Source organism: Lactuca saligna, chromosome 1, assembly GCF_052625555.1.
Source record: "Lactuca saligna cultivar CGN05327 chromosome 1, ASM5262555v1, whole genome shotgun sequence".
Taxonomy (NCBI): Eukaryota; Viridiplantae; Streptophyta; class Magnoliopsida; order Asterales; family Asteraceae; genus Lactuca; species Lactuca saligna.
Window position 1 is genome coordinate 31,944,230 of NC_136417.1, and position 25,171 is coordinate 31,969,400.

Below are 25,171 nucleotides of genomic sequence, written 5' to 3' on the forward strand. Positions count from 1 at the left end.
CTTCGTAAGCAAGCAGAGAAAAATTAAATAGCGAAGAATTTAATAATTCTCCGGACTAACGAAGAAAAATATAAGACCATGACAAGTACAAGTGCTCCAAAAGATGAATTAGATGCTTGAAAAAAAATATTTAGATGACTATTGTATCGTTTTTATGTTTTTAAGACTTTTTTTTGTATTTAATGTTTTTTTATGTAACGTTATTTTTAGATTTTAAATGTTATAATTAATTTAGTATTTAATTAAATTGCATTTTTGTTTTTTTTTAAATAATCTAACATGAATGAAAAAAATAAATTGGAAAATTAAAAAATAAATAAATTGAAAAAAAAAAGTCAAAAAAATGATTACATGGAAAATTAAAGGTGTTATTGTATGTTGTTGATTTCATTCGCTAAATGTTATAACATCATGATTGACATGGTATATAAGGTGATAATTTTTTAATGTGATAACACTATTTAATTAGTTGTCCATAGTACTAGGGGTGTGCGCGGTGCAATTTGGTGCGGTTTGTAATTGCAAACCGCACCGCATATGCGGTTTGAGTTTTTTTGAAACCACAAACTGCACTGCATAAATTCAAAACCGTGTTATGCTGTGCGGTTTGTGCGATTTAAGTGCGGTTTTGCGGTTTTAAAAGTTGCTACATTTTATAACTTTTGAAAAATCTAAAAAACAATTTGATCTTTTGAGATATAAAACTAGAAATTAGAAATGTTTTGCAAAAAACTCAAAAACAAATTGCTTTCCTTAATACATTTGATAATTAATTCCTATGGTATGACTATATTCACTAATTTTAAGCTAATTAACATACCATTTTTATCCGTACCAACATTTTAACTGTTACAAACTTATAATCAAACAATTATTACTAGTGATGAAACAATACACTTTATATATATATATATATATATATATATATATATATATATATATATATATATACATACATGCGGTGCGGTTTAAACCGTGGCTTTGTAATTGAAAACCGCACCACAAAAGTTCTAAACCGTATTATACGGTGTGGTGTGGTGCGGGCTGTTTATGCGGTTTGTACGGGTTGGTGCATACCCCTAGTCCATAGCCACTAGTCTAGCAAATAAAGAGTATTAAAAGGACCGTTAAAAAATTTATACTATCAAAAGTCAAAACTAGATAATAGCATACTCTTCTTCCTCTCATGATTCCAAAATTGCGAACGACGTAATTTGCATGAATACGTAATCCAAACATTAATTAATTCGTATACAAGCAAACTGATCCAATTTTATAACAACAGACTATCCATGCGGATTAATTAATATTTACATCAAGAAAGATGCATTGCTTCATAAACAGTTAAAAAAAAAAATAATAACTAGACACTTCCCCCACACCAAACAAATATAAATCAATCAATAATCATATGTTGTACGTGTGAAAATAAATGTACAACAAACACAACATAATGATACTCTCTCTCTCTCTCTCTCTCTCTCTCTCTCTCTCTCAAATCTCATATATGAATATACAAATGTTCAATACAGACCCAACATTCTTAGCTCTGTGACATGACTGGGGTCAAGTTCAGTAACACCCTTGTTCAACTCTCTGTCTTCAACAATGTACTCCTATTATAGCAACCAACTTTCCTCAATATAAATTTAACAATTACAAAAACTTATATATATATATATATATATATATATATATATATATATATATATATATATATATATATATATATTAAAATTAGCATGCTGTTGTTAACCTTTGTGAGTTCTTGTTTGGCAAGAATGTGATAGTGTCGTTCATTGATTCGTTGTCCACATATTATGGCTATAAAAAACCCATACAGCAACCCCACCAAAACAATTGCTAGCACTGAAATTACACAACATAACATGAATCTAAACAATCAAAATACAAAAGCCTAAAAATTAATTTCCACTAAAATGTAAAACAAGCAAAGAGAGAGAATCGAACTCACCAGCCATGGTATAAAACCCATAAGGGTGCTCTTCATATCCAAACATTTCTCTCAGTTCATCTCCATAAAATTTGTACACCAACACACCTAAGAACGCCACAATCTGCTCAAAGTGTCCAAACAAATTTCTTATGTTATAACACCAAATGGTATCAAGAACATACAAAGATAAGATCATAAGATAAATGAGTTGCAGTTTTGCATACGAGTTGAACAATGACAAAAATGAATGCATGATCTCTAGCAACCAGCAATTGAAATTTCAATCTCAACCACCATCTATCAGGAGGGACATTTGCACGTAGTATAAACACTGCCCTACATTCTGTGCAATGAGAGAAAGCAAATCCTTCCTGTAACAATGGTGGACACACATCAGCTGTAATCAATAGAATCAAGTTAGTGCTATTAACATGGTTTAGAATAGAACATACCCTGGTTGACCTCCAATTGTCTAGACATGACCTGTGGACATATTTCTGAGTGCCTCTACAATGACATGGTGCAATCAAATCATCTCCTGTGAATCATTTAAACAGGATAAGAAATGAATCTTCGTAACAGAAATTTGAAGTTTATGAAGAAGGAAGAGCTATGGAGTTACAGAAAAACAGACCTTCTGTATCAAGGCATATGCGGCACTGTGGTTGGTCTGAAGCAACCAGACTAGTATTTTCATTGGCATCGGAACTTTGTGAATCTTCAACAGATATGGAACAATCACTGCTACCTTCAGTTCTTATTTCAAATGTAGATGAATGATTGTCAATTCCATCTGCACTTCTAGACTCGTTTAAGATGGGTTCTGTTTCTGAAGAGCCTTCTCTTGGACTGTCATCTGACATTAATTGCATCTTGAGAAACTTGGAATTTGGATCAAAGTAAAGCTTGCAAAGAGGTTTCTTCTATGTACCATTTCAACAGAAACTACAAATCCTGCACTAGAATCAGAAAATGTAATTAGGATTGGAATTGGCAATAAGATACCTGCAAACAACATCCAATCCAAAACTGTTTGTAATGAATCTCTTTGATTAATCATATAATTCTACCGTTGGTAAGCCAAAATCTCCCTAGTATCTCCACCTAACCTATTATTATACAGCCAGCAGATCTTGAAATGCTCTTTGGAAGGCTACCAGCTCATAGCATAGCAGAAAGAGGAACAAGTAAGATTAACAATAAGGAATAGAAACAGCTTGAACTTTCCATAAGACAGTGACGCTGAAATCAGAAGAAAATAATTGGTTGTAGCAGTTGGAAAAAAAAACCACGGCAATGAAGAATTCAATGCTCGCACAGGTGTTCAACAATCCATTAACATCAAAAGCATAAAAAGTTATTACGATCCACACATGTAGCAATCTGTATGTGCTGATTATGAGATATTGAGAAAAAAAATTGCAGAAAAATTAGGGATAATTCGGTGAGGAGCTGACCTAGCGTTCCAGAAATGATAGGTTTTCTACAGACATTTGAGGATCGTAGGGCTGAAACAAGTCTTAAGGATTGGCGGCAGGTGGAGATTGAGAGCCTGAAGGAGATCACCAGAAAGACCTGGATTTGATCAACACGAATAACGATGACAAATTAAACTTTTGTCTTTATCCATGATTAATTACTTACCGCTTTTATTCAAGAAAAGTTGTGTATTTTTATTTTATCTTAAAATGTGTCAAACGATAAATTCAATAATCTGCATTTTTTATGTGAAAAAATAGTCGGGTTAATTAAAGATTATTCGTTAAAATAAGAGTAAAACAAATAGAGAAAATGTAATCTAGCCATATTTCTAAATAGGGAAATTGAGTAATATAGCCTCTATTTTTTGTTGTTATTAAAAAAAAACTTTTTTTTTCTTTTGTAAATTGATCATTTGGTCCGGAACGAGGCATTCCGAACCAATTTTAAATTCGTTAAACGGGTAGATAATTCTGACCTGCTAATCTGGTTCCCCTATAAATATTATTTAATTCGTTCCAGACTAGATTTTGACATCTTTTGTTTTAGATTACCATGCATCCCATTTCAGACATCTCTACAACTAAAAATATCTTCTGATAGCAGTAAAGAAATACAATTTTTATTTGTAAGTTTAAATTTGTTTCTAATTAAATGCATTTATTTTAGATTATATGTTAAAATGTTTAGTTTATGCAATTATATAGGTATTACATGGTTTTCTCTGAATTTTAATTGTACTAAGGCAATTATAGGATTACATGGACTTACACATTTATACTACATGATACATCGTTATCAAATTCGCTAGCCCGGAGTGTGTCCGGAATCCGAAAATCATGTTTGGAATACAATGAACTGAGTTTGGAATTTATGGTCTGGAATATCATACCCGATTTTTGGAATCTGGAACATACATACAAAAATCCTAATTCCAGAATACAATCAAAAGCCCTAATTCCATAATACAATCAAGCACCTTAATTTCGCTCCAAAACATACATACAAAAATCCCTAATTAATAATTCCTTTTATTGTAGCACGATAGAAAATATGAAGCGGTTGTTACTACAACCTGCAAACCTGAACTTCGACGTGAAATCATGGCACGCTTACAAAACCGTCCAGTTTGTAGGGTGATGTTTAGGCAATCATGTTTTGGTGATTACGTGAACATGTTGATGGGTGTCGAATGTCACCCTTTACTATCTCATTATCTTATGTCAAAAAGACCTGAATCTGAGCGTTGCATCATACGACGAAAGGTCATTAGATCATGGCTTATCGGTCTCTCATGATAATTGAAGTAAAGAACTTCTCTACAGTTAAGTCTGTTTAAGAAGAAGTAGGAGTCTCCAATAAGGATTGGTTTTGTAACTCGGAGGTTACAATTGAAAGTCTAACATAGTATGAAAAGCAGGTACAAGATTGAGCACCGCCTTCAGTCAAGAAGTCCAAAAGTCAGATCCTCATTCAAAGGAACATAGAGGTTACAGTTATTACCTAAGATGAAGAGATGGCGTATAGAGTCATTATACAAGCCATGTTTCATTGATGATTCTGATACATAATCATCATAAGGGGCGAGATAATTGTAACGCCCGCAAATTTGGGCTACACAATTTAGAGACAATAAGCGTCAAAAATGACTTTTTCATAGAAGATTATTTAGAATAAATAATCTTAACCAGGTTATAGTATATTTCACAAGGGTTTCGTACATATAAAGAACGCCGACATCCATGTAACATCCCAAAATTTGCAATAGATTTGAATTTTTTTAAAACAACATAAATCATCCATTTAATATATTTTATTCAAAACAAATGAAATACCAAACCCCAAGATTGATTATGTTTCTGAACATTATTAGTTATAATTCTAAAATTTATGAAAAGACAACAAATCCAATATTAGTTCCAAAAACCCGCCTCAAGCCAGTGTGTACAATCATGCCCGACCATCATGTGTACCTGAAATAGTAATTTTAAGGGAAAAGGGGGGTAAGCACAAAGCTCAGTGAATTCAACACATACACAGTATCATATCATATAGTCTTTACCCCTATATACGGATACAAACGGTATCAAACACATAAACACGCATGCATGTCAACGAACGAATCAGTAACAGACATACTCCTATTAGGACACATTGGCTAGGCCCGATCCCCCTTGCTTAATGCATCAAGCCCTTAGGACATATTGGCTAAGCCCGATTCCTCGTACCCGAACCCATTAGAACACATTGGACATGCCCGATCCCCCTTGCTCAGTTCGTCAAGCGTTTGGGACACATTGGCTACCCCCGATCCCCACTCGGATGCGCCGAGTCCTACCATGCATAATTCTCAATACTTGAGGCAAACCACTAGAGTCTACCCCGCCTAGTAATACCCACATAAATAATACAATACATAGCACACAAGCTAATGTAAAGAAGATATAACACAACACGGTGTAGTGAGGAACTCACCTCCAAAAGAAAAGCAACCTCCAAAGAAACCCGAAACTCACTCACACCTGCTTGCCCTTAACACCTCCTAATAAGAATAAATTGAGATGGTTTTAGTTATTAAATTACCTTAATTATGAATATAACTAATGGGTAAAGTTTCCAGATTTCTACATAAAAATTAGGGTCCGTTCAGGACCTGTTTTGCCCACCTTAATCTCTGTGTTTTTCAAAACTGTATCAGATGAAGATAGATCATCTCCTTAAATTTAAAAGTAGTACTTGCACACCTTAATAAGATTTTTCTATGATTTATGACAAATTTTACAAAACTGTCTCGCATAATAGATCATTCCGGACAAGTTTGGATAAATAGTCATTTTTACCTAAGCTACAGGCATTTATGAATTTCGGTCAAAACTAATGAAATGTAGTACACTCCAAAATGAAACTTTGGGCACTGGTTTCATCCAAAAACGATGTATATAGAATCAGTTATGATATTTACAACAATGGTACAGAACAATGGATTTTTCAGAAAGATAAAACTAGGGTTACGGTTCAATCCACTTAACCCATTAGGTCCCAAATTCAATTAAAACCTTCCAAGTTTGTAACAAATTAGCTCTAGGTCCTACAGTATTTTCAAATCAATGAGGAAGAAATCATACCTATGCTTTTGAGATTGAAAACCCCATACAAGCTTTGCACCGAAAACGATTTCGACAACAACCCTAAAACTTCTTCCATGATCGACGATCTGTAACTTGAGCTCCAGAATTTGAAACCCAAATCCCAACATTAAAAACTTTTATATATGTCTTGGGAGGAGGCACCCCAAATTTCACGATGATCCAACGGTTAATTCTCAAGGGATCGTCCAAACACTAATGCAAGATCTTCAAAAACGGGAATTCCGAAAACTCTTCAACTTTGAGTTGTTTCCTTTTGCATGATCGAACTATGTAACGACCCAATTTTCATGTCCAAAAATTTCATTTTAAAATATTACTTTAGAAAACATTAATAAATAAAAACATTGTTTGATCACACCATAACACATCGCAAACCATGTTTTAAAAGTCAAACCATACATCCCATCAAATATCAGAGTACAATCCCAGTGAATCTCGTAAATGCGGAAACCGAAGAGTGTGTGTGTGACATGCTGCTACCGCGCCGACTCCTTTCCTCTAGCTGAGGTGGTACCTGAAACCAAAACTGAAACCGTAAGCACAAAGCTTAGTGAGCTCCCCCATAATACCCCATACCATACAAGCATTTAACATATAACATGCAATTAGGAGATACGGGCCTCGCCCACACTCGTGAAGATACGGGCCCAGCCCACACCTCACTTTCTGAGAGATACGGGCCCCGCCCACACCCGTGAAGATACGGGCCCAGCCCACACCTCACTTTCTGAGAGATACGGGCCCCGCCCACACTTCGCTGCCTGGGAGATACGGGCCTAGCCCACACTCCATTCTCGGAGAGATACGGGCCCCGCCCACACTCAACCGCCAACTCATATCACACAAGTATCGCACAGACAACAAGTGTAAACAGTTCTATCATGCTGGTATATAACACAATCAACTCAACTAATAGATACGGGCTCGGCCCACACTATAATACTAACGTCTCATCTATACGGGCCGGCCTTGGTGCCTTAGACCCGTTACTACTGGAAGGAAACTCACCTCGAAATAGTTGCTGGTCTGTGTGAGAATTGATCACCTACTACTGCTGCTGCTGCTCCGGAAACTCCCCGGCTGTAATTCCCACAATATACTTAATCATACACTGCTAACTGTCCTTTGGGTAAAAAGACCATTTTACCCCTGGTCTAGCCCTAAGTCAAATCGAAGTCAACTTTTAGTTGACCCAACTCGCTGAGTGGATCTCCACTCGCCGAGTCCCTAGCAAACTATTGTCCTGGGTCCCTGATTCTACTCATCGAGTTGGGCTATGACTCGACGAGTTCATCTTCTAAACTGTCATTCAACTCCTTCATCCTACTCGCCGAGTTGTATGAACAACTCGTCGAGTTCATCTTCATCCGAAGAACACATATGCTAAGACTCGCCGAGTTGTATGAACAACTCGCCGAGTTTGTTCTTGATCTATGAAGATTGCCTTGGACTCGCCGAGTCAGGGCATTGACTCGCCGAGTCCTATCATGAGTGAGTTCAGCTTCCAACTCACCGAGTCACCCCCTGTGACTCACGGCTCAACTCGATACATCTTAAAGGGACCAGTTCAGTGACTCGCGACCAGACTCGTCGAGTCACATATATGACTCGCCGAGTCGCAGCCATGCATCCATCAAATACACCGATTTGCTCGATTCCAGTCCATGCCATTCACAGATCTGGGCTCCTAGGACACAATTCACACGTAAAGTTTCCAACTTTACGTGTAGATATTCACCAATATGGATTTTAAGGCTCAAAATGCACCAAAAGAGGTAGATCTAGGGCTTTCATGCAATATGACCCCATAAAGGCAATAGATCCAAGCTCCAGGGACTAAATCATGCCTAGATCTAAAGGCTAACAACTTATTATCACCCACAAAGCACAAACAAGCTTGGGGAAGAGCCCAAGAAGGACTCCAATGAAGCAAAAAGGGATTACAAGCTTGAAAACAGAGGGGAAACGAGCTATACCTCAAGGAATATGTTGAAATGACACAAAGATGCCTGATCTCCTTCTCCTCTTGTTGATCTACACCTCTTTCTCCTCAAAACCTTCAAGAACACACCAAGAGCACTTCAATCTCACAAGGAATTAAGGGAAAACGATGTTGGGGAGTTCTGGGGGGTGAATGGGGACGAGTTGGGGCGAATGAGGGTTTAAATAGGGTGCAAACCCTTGAAACTTAGGGTTTCATCCAGCAGCGGTGACTTGCCGAGTCCAGGATATGGACTCGCCGAGTCGCCCACTTAAACGTGTCCTGAGTCTCGTCCCTACTCGGCGAGTCGGACCTTATGACTCGCCGAGTCCAAGGCTAAAATAGGGCAATGCTCAAATAAAATTCACATACCGGAAACCAGGTGCTACAAATCTCCCCCACTTATTTTAGACTTCGTCCTCGAAGTCTCCTGCCCGGTCCTGAAACAGCTCAGGGTAATGCTCCATCATCTCGTCCATCGGTTCCCAAGTCTATTCCGAACCCTTGCGGTGCTGCCATTGCACCTTTACTAGTTCTACCCTCTTGTTTCTCAAAGCCTTTGTCTTTCTGTCAAGTATTGCGACTGGGCGCTCAATGTAATTCAAGCTGTCATCAACCTGAATATCCTCCAATGGTACTACTGCTGAATCGTCCACCAGGCACTTCCGCAGCTGCGAAACATGAAAGGTGTTGTGGATCTGACTCAGCTCGGCTGGCAGGTCCAGCCTATACGCCACCTTGCCCACCCGGGCTGCCACCCTGAACGGCCCGATGAATCTTGGGCCCAACTTGCCCCACTTCCTGAATCGAATGACACCTTTCCAAGGCGACACTTTCAGGAGAACCATATCCCCGACTTGGAACTCCAAGTCGGATCGACGCCTATCGGCGTAGCTTTTCTGCCGACTCTGTGCAGTCTGAAGTCTGCTCCGAACCTGCTGGATCCTCTCGGTCGTCTCTAGCACCACCTCGGTGCTTCACATGACTCTCTGGCCAACTTCACCCCAACATATCGGGGTTCTGCACTTCCGCCCATACAACATCTCGAACGGTGGTCGGTCAATACTCGCGTGATAGCTATTGTTGTAGGAGAACTCAGCCAAGGGAAGATAGGTATCCCAGCTACCACCGAAATCCAACACACACGCCCGCAACATGTCCTCCAAAGTCTGGATGGTCCGCTCACTCTGACCATCTGTCTGCGGGTGAAAGGTGGTGCTGAAATGCAGACGAGTGCCTAACTCGTCATGGAATTTCTTCCAAAATCTAGAAGTAAAACGCACATCCCTGTCCGAGATTACCGATACTGGCACTCCATGCCGTGCCACAATCTCCCTGATATAGATGTCGGCCAATTTTTCAGCCGATATGCTCTCCTGGATTGGAATAAAGTGAGCACTCTTGGTCAATCTATCCACGATGACCCAAATCGAATCCACTCCACGTGCGGTCCTGGGAAGCTTTGTGATAAAATCCATCGTGATATCTTCCCATTTCCACAGTGGGATGTCCAACGGCTGCATCTTGCCATGCGGTCTCTGATGTTCAGCCTTGACCTTCCTGCAGGTCAAACACCGCTCGACGTACCATGCCACATCCCGCTTCATGCAAGGCCACCAGTAATCCGGACGAAGATCCCTATACATCTTCGTCGCCCCGGGATGAATAGAAAATCGGGACTTGTGCGCCTCCTCCATCAAAATCTGACGCACGCCACCGTGATACGGCACCCACACCCTACGGTGTAGTGTCAAAAGTCCTCTGCCATCATAATCAAAGGAGGAAACCTGACCCACCACACGCTCTCTCTTCCGATGCTCCTCCTTGATATCCTCCTGTTGAGCCTCCCGAATCTGCTCCAATAGGGGAGTCACCACGGTCATCCTCAAGCAAACATCCCTGATCGGCACCGTCTTGCGGCTAAGCGCATCGGCCACCACATTGGCCTTCCCCGGGTGGTAAAGGATCTCGCAATCATAATCCTTCACCACGTCCAACCACCGCCGCTGCCTCATATTCAGATTCGGCTGGTCCATGAGGTACCTCAAACTCTTGTGGTCCGTGTAGATGGTACACCGAACCCCGTAGAGGTAATGTCGCCAAATCTTGAGGGCAAAGACCACCGCCCCCAACTCCAAATCGTGTGTCGGGTAGTTCGCCTCGTGAGGCTTGAGCTGCCGCGAAGCGTAGGCAATGACATGCCCCCTCTGCATCAGAACTGCGCCCAACCCCGAAATGGACGCATCGCAGTAAACCACAAAATCCTCTACGCCCTCAGGCAGGGCTAGGATCGGCGCCTCACACAATTTCTGTCTCAGCATCTCAAACGCAACCTGCTGCTCGGGTCCCCACCGAAAGACCACGGCTTTCTTCGTCAGTCGTGTCAGGGGTACGGCTATCTTGGAGAAATCTTGGATAAATCTCCGATAGTAGCCTGCCAATCCCAGGAAGCTCTGAATCTCAGATAGAGACTTCGGGACCTCCCATCTCATCACGGCCTCGACCTTGGCCGGATCAACCAGAATCCCGTTCTGGTTGACGAGGTGTCCAAGGAATTGCACCTCGCGCAACCAAAACTCACACTTGGAGAACTTGGCATACAAGCTCTCCCTCCTCAGGGTCTCCAATACCTCCCTCAGATGCTCCTCGTGTTCCTCCCGAGTCTTGGAATAGACCAAGATATCATCGATAAAGACTATCACAGACCGATCCAGCATCGGTCTACACACGCGGTTCATGAGGTCCATGAATGCGGCAGGAGCATTGGTGAGCCCAAACGGCATCACCACGAACTCGTAATGACCATAGCGCGTCCGAAACGCGGTCTTCTGCATATCCTCCTCCCTGACCCTCATCTGATGATAGCCCGAACGCAAGTCAATCTTGGAGAACCAAGATGCTCCCTGAAGCTGGTCAAATAGGTCATCAATCCTCGGAAGCGGGTATCGGTTCTTCACCGTTACCTTGTTCAGCTCCCGATAATCTATACACATCCGATGCGACCCGTCCTTCTTCCTTACAAACAGAATCGGGGCTCCCCAGGGTGAACTGCTCGAACGAATAAATCCCTTGTCTAGCAGCTCCTGCAGCTGCGTAGACAACTCCTGCATCTCGGGAGGAGCCAACCGATACGGTGCTTTGGCTATCGGAGCCGCACCGGGAATGAGGTCAATCCTGAACTCCACCTGTCGCTCCGGAGGTATCCCAGGTAGTTCCTCCGGGAAAACATCTGCAAAATCTCGAACCACCGGGACCTCGCTCATGGTCGCCTTACCCGCCTCCCGGGTATCCATCACATACGCGACATATCCCGCGCATCCCTGCTGAAGGTAGCGCCTAGCCCTCGCTGCTGAACATACAGTGGGTCCACACTGCGGCCGTTCGCCATGAATCACTAACTCTCCCCCGCTTGGGGTCCTGACTCGCACTAGCTGCTGCGCGCAATCTATCACTGCCCCATTAGGGCACAACCAATCCATACCAATAATCACCTTGTTCCCACGCAACGGGATGGGAACCAAGTCTACCAGGTAACGCTCCTCGAACAGTCGCAGAACACAATCTCGAAACACCATCGATGCTCGCACCAATCGATCGTCAGAAATCTCTACCTCTAACGGGCAATCTAACTCGCCTGAAGTCTCATGAAACCTCTTGCTAAGAGCAAGAGAAACGAATGATCGGGATGCACCCGAGTCGAACAATACCTGAACCGGGATGCCGTTCACATGGAACGATCCTAATACACATGTATACACACGGAGCACATATCAATACCATAACATCATAAAACAAAAGTTAGAAGGAAAGAATCATACCCGTCACCACATCGGGCGCGGTGCGTGCCTCCTCGGCAGTCAACTGAAATGCCCGACTCCTCACCACTGGAGCCTCTGCCTTGCCCTGCCGACCATCCGTGATCCGCAGGGTCGCTGGAGCCGGTGCCTTCACTGGCGCTGCAACTGACAACTGGGGGCAATTGGCCTTCTTGTGGCCCCTCTGGTTGCAGTGAAAACACAGCAACTCGGATGTCTGAATAGCTGAAGTTGGGGCAGTACAATCCCTGCTAAAGTGCACTATCTTGCCGTACTTGTAGCAGCCTCCTGATCCCATCCTACATATCCCCACGTGCGTCTTGCCGCATTTCCCGCAGCGGCTCGATCCTGAATGATCTTTCGGTCTACCGTCTGATCCCTTGGGCTTCTTCCCCGAAGCCCCTCCTGCCTGACCGTCCTCTAGTTTCCGTTTCCAGATGTGCTCCAAATCTATCTCCCTCTCCCTAGCCCTGGCAATCATAGAGTCCAGGGTAGGGCAATCCGAAAAGCTAACATGCTCCCGGATGTCAGCTCGTAGCATATCATGGTAACGAGTCCTCCTCATATCCTCGTCACCGGCATACTGGGGCACCAATAAAGCCCTCTCCCGGAACTTGGCGGTGATCTCCGCCACAGTCTCCGTCGTCTGCCTCATGTCTAGAAACTCCCTGGCCAGCTGTTGAAGCTCGACCGCCGGTGCAAACTCTGCCCTGAACCTAGTCACAAAGTCCGACCAGGTCATTGCCTCGATAGCCGAGGCTCCCAACGAGTCACCCACTGACTCCCACTAATCCCGGGCTCGGTCCCGTAAACACCCTGCTGCGTACCTCACCTTCGACCTCTCGGGGCAGAAGCTAGTCAACTGGGCAGACTCGATATCCGCAATCCACCGCCTGGCGACAATGGGGTCATTCACCCCATGGAAATCCGGCGCACCACTGCCCCTGAAGTCCTTGAAGGACAGTGTGCGAGATCCTGACTGGCTAGAGGCTAAATCGCTCCTGAATGCCCGTAGGCGATCCTCCATCAACTCCATGATCCCTTCCTTGATCGACCCAAAGAGGATGGGGGTCGACTCAAGGATGCCCCTGGTGATCTCCGACGCGATGAACTCACGTAGCCTCTCATCAATCGGCTCGGTGCCTGATCCCGAACCTGACCCCTCTCCTGAACCGCCATCTATCGGTCTCGGTCGAAGTACCACCATTCTGCAAAACATCATAATAATCATTAGTGATACTGCTACTTTCTGAGGGATCTCAACTACTTACAGGTTCCTTGGTCTCATCTTGGACTTCCTCGGCTCGGGTACGGATCCTCTGCTTTCAGTAGTACGGGCCCATACTACCTTCCACATCTATCCGTACCTTCTCCGAGGAATTCCTCGACTTCACCAGATCCCCTTTACTACTGCTACTCTCTGCTATTCTCATCCTAGGCTTGCCCTAGGGAAAACTCAAGTTCAACACGACTGGTCCTCAGCTGCTGTAGGTCTCCTCATAATGCCAGTTAGCCACTACCTAAACACCATCACATGTGATGAGGATTAGATAACCCTTCAAGTAAAAGATCCGTCCCTACAACGGTTGGACTCAAACAAGAGCTGCGCAATAGGGCCAGTTCCAGTACTTTGGGATTATTCAAACCTGATTACATGTGGTGTGACGTGTTCACCTAGTGGCTAACTCCCATTACTCAGAACCCCACCAAGCACGAAGCAACCAACATTCGGATAAGGGGAAACAGACTCAAGCCAAAACTATTATTATAACAAGAAAAGGCACTAGCATAGGATGCTAAGCTCATACTATCAGGCATAACCTAAACAGGCTATCCTACTGCTGTCTACTCAATTCTAGCATGCAATACTCATAAAGCTGTAACACATAAGCAGGCACATAAGGCATAACTCCTAGATCCTTAGCCCTATTCTAGCATGCGGTTCTACGTAAGCTGATAAACATAACATAAACTTGTATGGGTACTATGGGGAATACTTACTTGAGCTCGGCCGGTCACGCACGTCACACACTTCGCTCTTTCTTATGATTCTTTTCCGAGTTTTAGAGAACATTTTCTTTTGGAAAATCTTTCAATCCCTCAATTTGAGTTCAGACACTCCCGAAGGCGTGTCCGAATCCCTCAAACCAGGGCTCTGATACCAACTTGTAACGACCCAATTTTCATGTCCAAAAATTTCATTTTAAAATATTACTTTTAGAAAACATTAATAAATAAAAACATTGTTTGATCACACCATAACACATCGCAAACCATGTTTTAAAAGTCAAACCATACATCCCATCAAATATCAGAGTACAATCCCAGTGAATCTCGTAAATGCGGAAACCGAAGAGTGTGTGTGTGACATGCTGCTACCGCGCCGACTCCTTTCCTCTAGCTGAGGTGGTACCTGAAACCAAAACTGAAACCGTAAGCACAAAGCTTAGTGAGCTCCCCCATAATACCCCATACCATACAAGCATTTAACATATAACATGCAATTAGGAGATACGGGCCTCGCCCACACTCGTGAAGATACGGGCCCAGCCCACACCTCACTTTCTGAGAGATACGGGCCCCGCCCACACCCGTGAAGATACGGGCCCAGCCCACACCTCACTTTCTGAGAGATATGGGCCCCGCCCACACTCGTGAAGATACGGGCCCCGCCCACACTTCGTTGCCTGGGAGATACGGGCCTAGCCCACACTCCATTCTCGGAGAGATACGGGCCCCGCCCACACTCAACCGCCAACTCATATCACACAAGTATCGCACAGACAACAAGTGTAAACAGTTCTATCATGCTGGTATATAACACAATCAACTCAACTAATAGATACGGGCTCGGTCCACACTATAATACTAACGTCTCATCTATACGGGCCGGCCTTGGTGCCTTAGACCCGTTACTACTGGAAGGAAACTCACCTCGAAATAGCTGCTGGTCTGTGTGAGAATTGATCACCTACTACTGCTGCTGCTGCTCCGGAAACTCCCCGGCTGTAATTTCCACAATATACTTAATCATACACTGCTAACTGTCCTTTGGGTAAAAAGACCATTTTACCCCTGGTCTAGCCCTAAGTCAAATCGAAGTCAACTTTTAGTTGACCCAACTCGCCGAGTGGATCTCCACTCGCCGAGTCCCTAGCAAACTATTGTCCTGGGTCCCTGATTCTACTCGTCGAGTTGGGCTATGACTCGACGAGTTCATCTTCTAAACTGTCATTCAACTCCTTCATCCTACTCGCCAAGTTGTATGAACAACTCGTCGAGTTCATCTTCATCCGAAGAACACATATGCTAAGACTCGCCGAGTTGTATGAACAACTCGCCGAGTTTGTTCTTGATCTATGAAGATTGCCTTGGACTCGCCGAGTCAGGGAATTGACTCGCCGAGTCCTATCATGAGTGAGTTCAGCTTCCAACTCACCGAGTCACCCCCTGTGACTCACGGCTCAACTCGATACATCTTAAAGGGACCAGTTCAGTGACTCGCGACCAGACTCGTCGAGTCACATATATGACTCGCCGAGTCGCAGCCATGCATCCATCAAATACACCGATTTGCTTGATTCTAGTCCATGCCATTCACAGATCTGGGCTCCTAGGACACAATTCACACGTAAAGTTTCCAACTTTACGTGTAGATATTCACCAATATGGATTTTAAGACTCAAAATGCACCAAAAGAGGTAGATCTAGGGCTTTCATGCAATATGACCCCATAAAGGCAATAGATCCAAGCTCCAGGGACTAAATCATGCCTAGATCTAAAGGCTAACAACTTATTATCACCCACAAAGCACAAACAAGCTTGGGGAAGAGCCCAAGAAGGACTCCAATGAAGCAAAAAGGGATTACAAGCTTGAAAACAGAGGGGAAACGAGCTATACCTCAAGGAATATGTTGAAATGACACAAAGATGCCTGATCTCCTTCTCCTCTTCTTGATCTACACCTCTTTCTCCTCAAAACCTTCAAGAACACACCAAGAGCACTTCAATCTCTCAAGGAATTAAGGGAAAACGATGTTGGGGAGTTCTGGGGGGTGAATGGGGACGAGTTGGGGCGGAATGAGGGTTTAAATAGGGTGCAAACCCTTGAAACTTAGGGTTTCATCCAGCAGCGGTGACTCGCCGAGTCCAGGATATGGACTCGCCGAGTCGCCCACTTAAACGTGTCCTGAGTCTCGTCCCTACTCGGCGAGTCGGACCTTATGACTCGCTGATTCCAAGGCTAAAATAGGGCAATGCTCAAATAAAATTCACATACCGGAAACCAGGTGCTACAAACTAGTGAGTGTCTAGGTTAAGTTTTATATTAGTTTATGTTCCTCCTTTGCTTACTTTGATCCTCATGCTTCAAAACATTTACACTTAGGTCCTCCTTTTTAACTCCTTATCAAACTTAACATTTTTTTTATTAATGTTATATCTTTCTAACCCCTCATATATACCTTATACAAACTAATATTAATCCTTAAAATCATATTATTACTTTCAACCCGAAAATTATAACCTTTAACATTATAAATCTATTTCTCTGATAATTTGTGATTTTAAAATATAAAACAAAAAATGGGGCGTTACAACTCTCCCCTACTTGAATTAGACTTCGTCCTCGAAGCCATATTAGTGAACCACTACGAGTGATGCTCCCACATCTCTGTGTCTGTCTCCTAGCCCATTAAGAACCTTTCTGTTTTTTTTTTCAACTGAACTTTCACTATCTCGATCACCTTGTTATGCAAGGTATTTGTCTTTTTCTCAATAATGACAATCGACTTTTCAATGTAGTTGAACCCGCTCATTGATCTAAATATCTTCCAGAAAAAATCACCGATGTCTCATCCACTAAACACTTTAAAGCTAAGACACATAGAAAGTTTTGTGCATCAATCCCAACTCATCTGCCAGCTCCAACCAATACACCACCTTACTAACCCAAGCAAAACCTTGTAAGGGCCTATATGTTGGGGTTACAAATTTCCCCTCTTGCATAAACGAATCACCAATTTCCATGTTGAAACCTTTAGTAACACGTAACTCCATCCTAGAACTCTAAATCATTCCTCTCTTGTCAATGTATCTCTTCTGGTGACTCTGTGTCGTAACCAATCTCTCTTGTACCATCTGGATCAATTCATTCGTCTAAGCACTATATTTATGCTCTCTAAGACCTGATGACCAACCTCACCGCAAAAAATATGCATCCCACACTTCTTGCCATATAACGGATCAAATGGTTGCATGCCAATACCGGAATGAAAGTTGTTATTATTGGAAAACTCTTCCAATGGGAGATATCGATCCTACATACCTCCAAAATGGATGACACAAGCTCGAAGCACATCTTCGAGTGTGTGGGTTGTCCCAGAACCGAGACATACCTACGCATAACATGTCAAATAAGAATTTCACCACTCCAAAAAGAAGCAATATCTTGAGCAACACTTCTTCAACATCTCCATGAGTACAATAGTTATGACACTCATCCATAAAAATCCCAACACTCAAGCTATCTTCCTAAAAAAATCAACAACACCCACTACATGAACGAGGCACACCCTATACACTAGCTAGCGATCTTCCAACAATACGCCTCATTTACACTCCTATATTGTTCCACATCACACCCAAGGTCTCGTATCTTGCGTGAACCATACACCTGGGTATCCTCATCATTAAATTGATAAGCAACCAGACTAACTAGTCTAAACACGCATACAATACCTACCAATTGTAATCATTTTTCGGTCTAGCTATCATCCAAAATGAGCCTGCCTGGCTTACGACCAACACCTTTATAAGCCTAAAGGTAAAAAACCATGATCCCACAAACCTGAAGGAACCCAACCATCGTCTCACATTCCATAACAGTAGAAGCCAAGAACAAAATGAAATATCGAACCCTATGAACCTAGATCTATCTGGTCTTTAGACCATCCCACGAATTTCCAAGTCTTCATCAAACAAGAACATGCAAAGGAACTCTCACCACAATCCTAAACCAGAGCCTATCCAAATGCATAATACGTGAATCGATGTTTATGACTCTAAACACCTGACAAACACTTACTAAAACAAGTTGCACCCGCTAAAGGTGAACGAATCCGCGACATTCTTGAATACATATCAGACATAAATGATACACCATTCTCGAATCAAATCATCCATATCTAAGAGTTGTCTACTATTTCTCTTCCCTATACGTATTGCCCAAAAACACTAGAGTTTTCATAAATCTTCAACAGTTGTCTTAATCCTTTCATTCTATACTGAGATATGCGTAGTCCCTAGACTGTTCCTTGGATGGGTAACTCTCCCCCACTTGGAATCCAATGAACATTTGATACTGCCCTTGACGGAGTCTGTGTGTAGAAGTTATGAATTTTACATAGTGGTTAATAGTGTAATCGTCTCATACTGTTAAGTTTAAAATAAATCGAGAATTAGCAATTGGAGTCAAATGGAGTGTTTTATATCTTCTCAATACCTACGTGTGGATATAAAGAATGACAAAAACAAAGCTCGTATGCAAAAGTTATGGAGTTTTGAAGATGGAAGGGTGCTGCTGCGAAGGGGGTGACGTAGTTTAATCTGGACCATTGCTTTCTCCCCAAACCTTGCCACCAGAGGGTGACATGTGGCACCAACTTGATGAGTTGGAGACCAAAACTCGACGAGTAGGTCCAAAACTCATCCCATAAATAGCATGCGAAGGTGCCTTCATTTCTCACACCGAAAGCCCTAGTAACCTCAAGGTGCTAAAGGAAAGGCCCGTAGCGCCCAAAGGCTCCGAGAAAAAGAGCTTTTCGACTTGGAAGTTCTGCCCTGCAAAGCCTGGTTCCTCGCTAAACCCCTTGTAAGTTGATTTATGCTTACCGTACTTTAAGTATAACTTATGTATAAGTTCATTATCGTTATTATGAACCTATAAACAAGATTTATCAGTGATTCCAAGTCATTATATTGATTGATCTACTTACGGGGATGATATCTAGGTTGTACTTTAAGTATAACTTATGTATAAGCCGACAACATGGTCCTTAAGCTTCTGATAGGAAAGAAGGGGTGGCATTTGATTTCGCCACAAAAGATAATTAGATGAAGAGGGACGGATAGTAATCATATGAATGATGGTATACATAGAAAGAGTGTCATCTATATTAGCCATAGCGACACTAGTAACTAGGGTAATGAGAGCGAAAGGAAAAAAAAATGATGAATTCCAGAGAGAAGAAAGAAGTTTGTTAGACTGATACCATATGAATTATGGAAATCATACCCATAACAAAAGGGGTGAAATGTATTTATATCAACAAATTTTGGTACATAATATTACAGATAAAATATAAGATATGAATAAATATACACCATACTTAAATCAAGATTTTATACGTCTAATAGTAGGATTCAAAGTTATATAAAAATGAAGCAATTATGAAATGTTGTTATTCGTGAATCATATTATTCCATCTTTAAATATATTTATTAGAACATTGAAATAAAACTAATATTTTGTCATTTGTCATAAAAATCATTATATTTTTTTTCTATAAAAAGTTTAAATGGTAAAGTTGAACTTCGTCATTATCTTGCTCACCTCTCGATAGTTGGTGTTAACTTATTATTTTGTGTAGTACCTGCTATGCTCCATTTGCTAATAAAACTTCACCTTAACGCCTCTCCAAAAATGGTGAGACGTTTGTGAATTACAAGTCGTCTTGTCTTCCGATGCATCAACCCACAATTTGGCTAACATGACTTTTTTCCTCAATTGTCCACATTAGAATATGTTGCTTGTCTTTTCTTGTGAACCCGACTAAGTTGGGGTTGGATTTATGGAACATATCCGGGAAAAGGAGTAAAGTTGGGAAATATCATTAGGGTTAAGTTTTGCCTTAGATAAAACAATGACAGATCTTGAAACTGAAATTGATTAGGGGAGTAAATAAGAGTGTCATGTTGTGGCCGATAGCATATGTTTTGGAATCAAAACAAACATTGTTTCAAGTAGGTCTACTTGAAGTATTTATCTATGAATATGATTGGTTTCTTACGATATTGGAGAATTGTTAGAAACCAGTTTAAAAAATATAACTAAAAGAGTAGTACATTCGGTTTTACTGTGACTAAATGAGTTATTTGGGTTGCTATATATATATGACAACTTTTCAAAAATGGTCCCTGTGGTTGTCAAAATTCTATGTTCTTGGTCCAAAACGAAATGTTGGTGCACCACTAGTCCAAAATAGGATTTGTTTAGTGATTTTGGTCCCTATCCACTTAAAAAGACAATTATACCCTTTATATATTTTTTTCTTATTTTTATATAAATTTTAATGATTTTAAATAATTAAAAATTAGAGAATGGCTCTCTCTCTCTCTCTCTCTCTCTCTCTCTCTCTCGTGAAGAATACAAATCATCATCTTCTACCCCTTTATCTTCTTCGTGATTTCCAGGGTTTTTGATTTTTGCAACAACATTAACAGAGACACACACACAAGATGAACATATTTGCAAACGATCTTGATTTCTAGACACAAGCTATACACAAGGACAAACATACATACATGCATAGGATTTTAGAACCCAAATCGTGTATGTGTTTGTTCAAAATGCTTTATTGATCTTCACTCATGGGTTCTCATCTTCTAGATCTAAGAAGCGAGGATGGGGAGATCTCAAGAAGCCCAATTCAAGAACCAAACATCTAAATGATTTCAACAAGTTGTGCGCAAGTTATATATGCTGGAGATTTTGTAACCCCCCCCCCCCCATAATTCATCTAATTTCTATTCCATTCTTAATATCAGATCCTCCGTCTATATGAGGTTTGACTAATGAGTTTTATTTTTCTCGCAGCTACGGATGAATTCTTTCAGGAACCTTCACCACTTCTAGTAAGCTTTCCAGTCTACTATTTTTTTTATCTCAATTTAACCACTATATATTTATGTATTAATTTCCGTTCTTTAGCCATCGAATTGGGATGCCACAACCCTAAATTTTCTTCTTCCTCGGGTAGGTTGAAGTTTAATCGAATGTTTACTTTCCGAATTTTGAATATCTGATAAATTCTCATTTATATTCGTTTTTTCTTTCCACCAGGAGTCATCCACATCGCTAAAAGAACCTATGTGTATGTGTGTCGGTGTGTGTGTGAGAGAGAGAGAGAGAGAAAGAGTGAGAGAGAGCATTGGGAATTGGGAAATTATGGGTAATGAAATCGTGAATGGAGGAAGAATCTGAGCATTGGAGAAATAAGGTGAATAGAGGTTTCGATGTCAGGTGTCATCAAAGAAGATGAAAATGTCGAAGATTTGTCATAACCAGAGAACCTGAAACCTCTCCTTCTTCTCCACCCTTATCCCCCGCCATGTAGAAATTGTCCCATATATTTTTGGATATGGGTCTTGCCGGAGTTAAGGTTCTCCGAGCACACCTCAGAATAGTGAATAGAGGCAGAAATTCAAAGGAATGTTGGTGGATGCTTACCTGCAAGCATTAACAGAGGAAAAGAATATGGCGGACCACTGGTGTATGTATGAGAGAGAGAGAGAGAGAGAGAGTATGTGTGAGTAGGTGATATATTTTTTTAACAAAAATAATAAGAAATTAAATAAAAGAAGTAAAAAAAGTAATGAAGGGCATATTTGTCATTTCATGTGGGGTATGAATCAAAACCACAAAAAATACCAACCATAAGGACCAAAAACACACAAAGTTTCCGAAATTGGACCACTGATGCACCATGCTTTCGTTTTGGACCAAAAAGGAAATAAATTTGCCAACCACAGGGACCATTTTTGCAATTATATATATGGTTAAGATCAAATGTGAATCATAAGTATTGTGTGAACGTGTGATCATATTGTGGCCATTAGATTTAAAAGAATGAATGAATGTGATCTTATGGTGCATTATGTTAGAATAGACTAACGTTTACTACATAATTACACTTACTCAATTATAATGGAAAACATGACATTTCATTAAGAGATATAAATGATAATTACCAATATTTTAAGCAACTAAATCAAATTAATTAATTAAATTGAAAATTTAAAATTCAAAATTTTAAATAAAATATAAGATTTTTTTTAAATGCTTCCAGAATCCAATTTTTATTCTTGTCGTTCTTATTATTAAAGAATAAATTTTCATTGGAAATTGCTTTGAACTTTTTAGGGATACATTTTTGCCATTCTCATTCTTAAAGAATGATTTTTCATTAGTGAATGTTTTTGAACTTTTCAGGGATACAAGTCAATTTTCATTATGATCATTTCTTGAAGAATGAGTCATAAATTACAAGTTCACATACTATATTTTTTTAAGAATAATAATTACATTAATGGAAAAAAAATGACATTCTCGAAGAATAAAAATTAAATACAATTAGATAACAAGAGTTCTTGAAGAATAATATAACATTCTTGAAAAAATAAAATATATTCTTAAAAAAATATACATGTGCATTACATACAAGTATGTGTTCTTAAAGAATAGCAATATTCATTCTGCGAGAATAAGAGTATTACATAAAACACATATTCCTTATATTATATTATATAAAAATGATAAACAAATCGTTGTTGAAATCCCACAATTTATGTAAGTCCAACACGCATTCTTCGGTTTAATTTAGCTTGACAGGAATAGCTTGTTCTCATTTTAAGGATATAGAATTTAATACATAATGATACATCAAACCTGCAACCAAGAGTAGAAAAAATGCAGAAAATTTATTTGTGAAAATATAGTAAAATAAGAAAAAGCAATATGTTAATATCCTAACAAAAAGTATCTATCATAAAATTTGCTAAGGAATAGAAAATTAACCTATATTTAGTATTTTATACACAATGAGATGTTATATAGTATAACATAATCAGTACTCTAAGCCATAAATAAATTAAATTTGAAGTACTGTTTTGAATTTGTAAATTAGACATAATCACATGTTATGTAGTATACCATATTTTTTAAGAATATTCAATAAATAGTATATTATTGGTATGTAGTATAACATATTCTTTAAGAATATGAAATAAAGAGTCTATTATTGGTATGTATTATAACAATTAATAATTTAGTATAAACTATTGGTATGATACAACTACTAAATAGATCTTCAAATGAAACACGACTTGAAAATGATAAGCGGTGACGCATGTTCTTCAAAATTACACTATCCAAAATATAAAAAAATTAAGAAAAATTTGACTTCGTTTTGGTGAATGCAACATATTACACTAACAATTCAAAATAAATCTATTAAGGAATTAACTGAATTAGAAAATACAAAGCACTAACAATGAAAGTCCCAAATGATGATATTTATCATGTACACAAGTATTTAAAGTGATCAACAATGAAAGGCAAACATTACAGAAAAACATTTACATGAATAACTCGAATCAGGAACTTGTAATAGTTTATTTACTAAAATCAAATAACCAACAACTCAAATTCAATCAAAAAATTAACAAACCTTTTCCCCAACAGTTGATGTTTGGACCAAAAACTAACTACAAAACTGTTACGATGACGAAATAACAACAATACCTTAAAAACCTGAATACATTGGCATCGAGGTGGAAGGGGCTGCCAAAGGTGCCCTTTGTCGATGATGGTGGTGGCCGCTAAATTGTTGGAATGAGATGGTGATGCGCTTCGTCGGTGATGGTGGCATAAACTATTTTACCCAAAATCTCGTCGGATGTGGACTGACGGAGGGTGGATGGAGTATAGTAGCTACTTTTCATTTTTTTTCTTGTGGCAGTACATTTATTTCTTCTACCCTAATACATACGTAGGTTTCTAAAATATATGTTATCTATATTTAGTTTTTCCTTAATTATAATTTATATATTAACCTATTAGGTTATCAAATATCATTAACTAATATAGAAAGACAAATTACAATCATGTCATTATCTGGAAATTTGAAATCAATGGACAAGATTAGGTTATACATTCACACAAAAGATATGGGTTATATATGAACCTAACTCTCTCTCTCTCTCTCTCTCTATATATATATATATATATATATATATATATCTTAATTACCTTATAAAGCATTTTTTGGTCAAATGCTGAATTTTAAGTCGTACAAACATACAATGCATTTGTACAATCAATTTGTGCATTACAAAAAGAGTAAAGTACATATGGTCAACAGTTGAAAATGTCAAATCTTTTATCCCCTATTCTTAGGTTATTTTGATCCGGTTCATTTCTTATCTCCGTATTTCCTCAAATCTCGCAATTTCTGTTCACAAATCTTGGATATATATCATTGACGTTTCCGTTTTCTAGGGTTTAATTCATCTGTCAACATTCAACCACCATTGTCACACCCGTCGCTTGGCGCGGGTAAACGGCTAGTATATATATATATATATATATATATATATATATATATATATATATATATATATATATATATATATATATATATATATAGGGGAGGGTTCAATTGAAAAAAAAAGTTGAGAATGGGGGAATCATTCCTAGTCAATCATTTATTTTTGCCGCAAAATCATCCAACGTACCTGCGGAAATGAGAAAGGAATGAACATGTGTTTTCCAACAAAACATATTTTCTTAAACTATGCTAATCATTACCTTAATATATACAAAAATATAGTTTTTTTTTTTTTTTCGTTTTTTATAAATTTTTAGAAGATATTTTTATCAAAAAATGATTTTAAATATACCAAAATTCATGATTTTTTATTCTCTACAAATAGACATCAATATTGATATAG

The 25,171-nt window shown here is 39.8% G+C and overlaps 1 protein-coding gene across 5 annotated transcripts; it reads right to left on the reverse strand.

Annotated features, from left to right (window-relative positions):
- Positions 1 to 1,379: 1,379 nt before the first annotated feature.
- LOC145031424 (RING/FYVE/PHD zinc finger superfamily protein) lies at positions 1,380 to 3,588 on the reverse strand. Of its 5 annotated transcripts, none has more exons than XM_078980004.1 (8): positions 3,415 to 3,588; positions 3,067 to 3,199; positions 2,592 to 2,911; positions 2,410 to 2,495; positions 2,182 to 2,328; positions 1,976 to 2,078; positions 1,757 to 1,869; positions 1,380 to 1,616 (listed from the first exon to the last, which is right to left on the reverse strand). In XM_078980004.1, the coding sequence occupies exons 3-8, from the start codon at positions 2,827 to 2,829 to the stop codon at positions 1,524 to 1,526; spliced, it is 780 nt and encodes a 259-aa protein (XP_078836130.1). In that variant the 5' UTR covers positions 2,830 to 2,911; positions 3,067 to 3,199; positions 3,415 to 3,588; the 3' UTR covers positions 1,380 to 1,523. The 5 variants fall into 5 exon arrangements, with proteins under 5 accessions (XP_078836130.1, XP_078836123.1, XP_078836108.1 ...); XM_078979997.1 differs by having other exon boundaries at positions 3,028 to 3,199; XM_078979982.1 differs by having other exon boundaries at positions 2,592 to 2,916; positions 3,028 to 3,199.
- Positions 3,589 to 25,171: the final 21,583 nt, after the last annotated feature.

Coding starts and splice junctions, on each gene's coding strand:
- LOC145031424 (XM_078979973.1), bottom strand. CDS start 2,829: ATGCAATTAATGTCAGATGACAGTCCAAGAGAAGGCTCTTCAGAAACA. Junction 2,329..2,409: donor ACAATTGGAGGTCAACCAGG/GTATGTTCTATT, acceptor CCATTGTTACAG/GAAGGATTTGCTTTCTCTCA. Junction 1,870..1,975: donor TGGGTTTTATACCATGGCTG/GTGAGTTCGATT, acceptor GTGTAATTTCAG/TGCTAGCAATTGTTTTGGTG.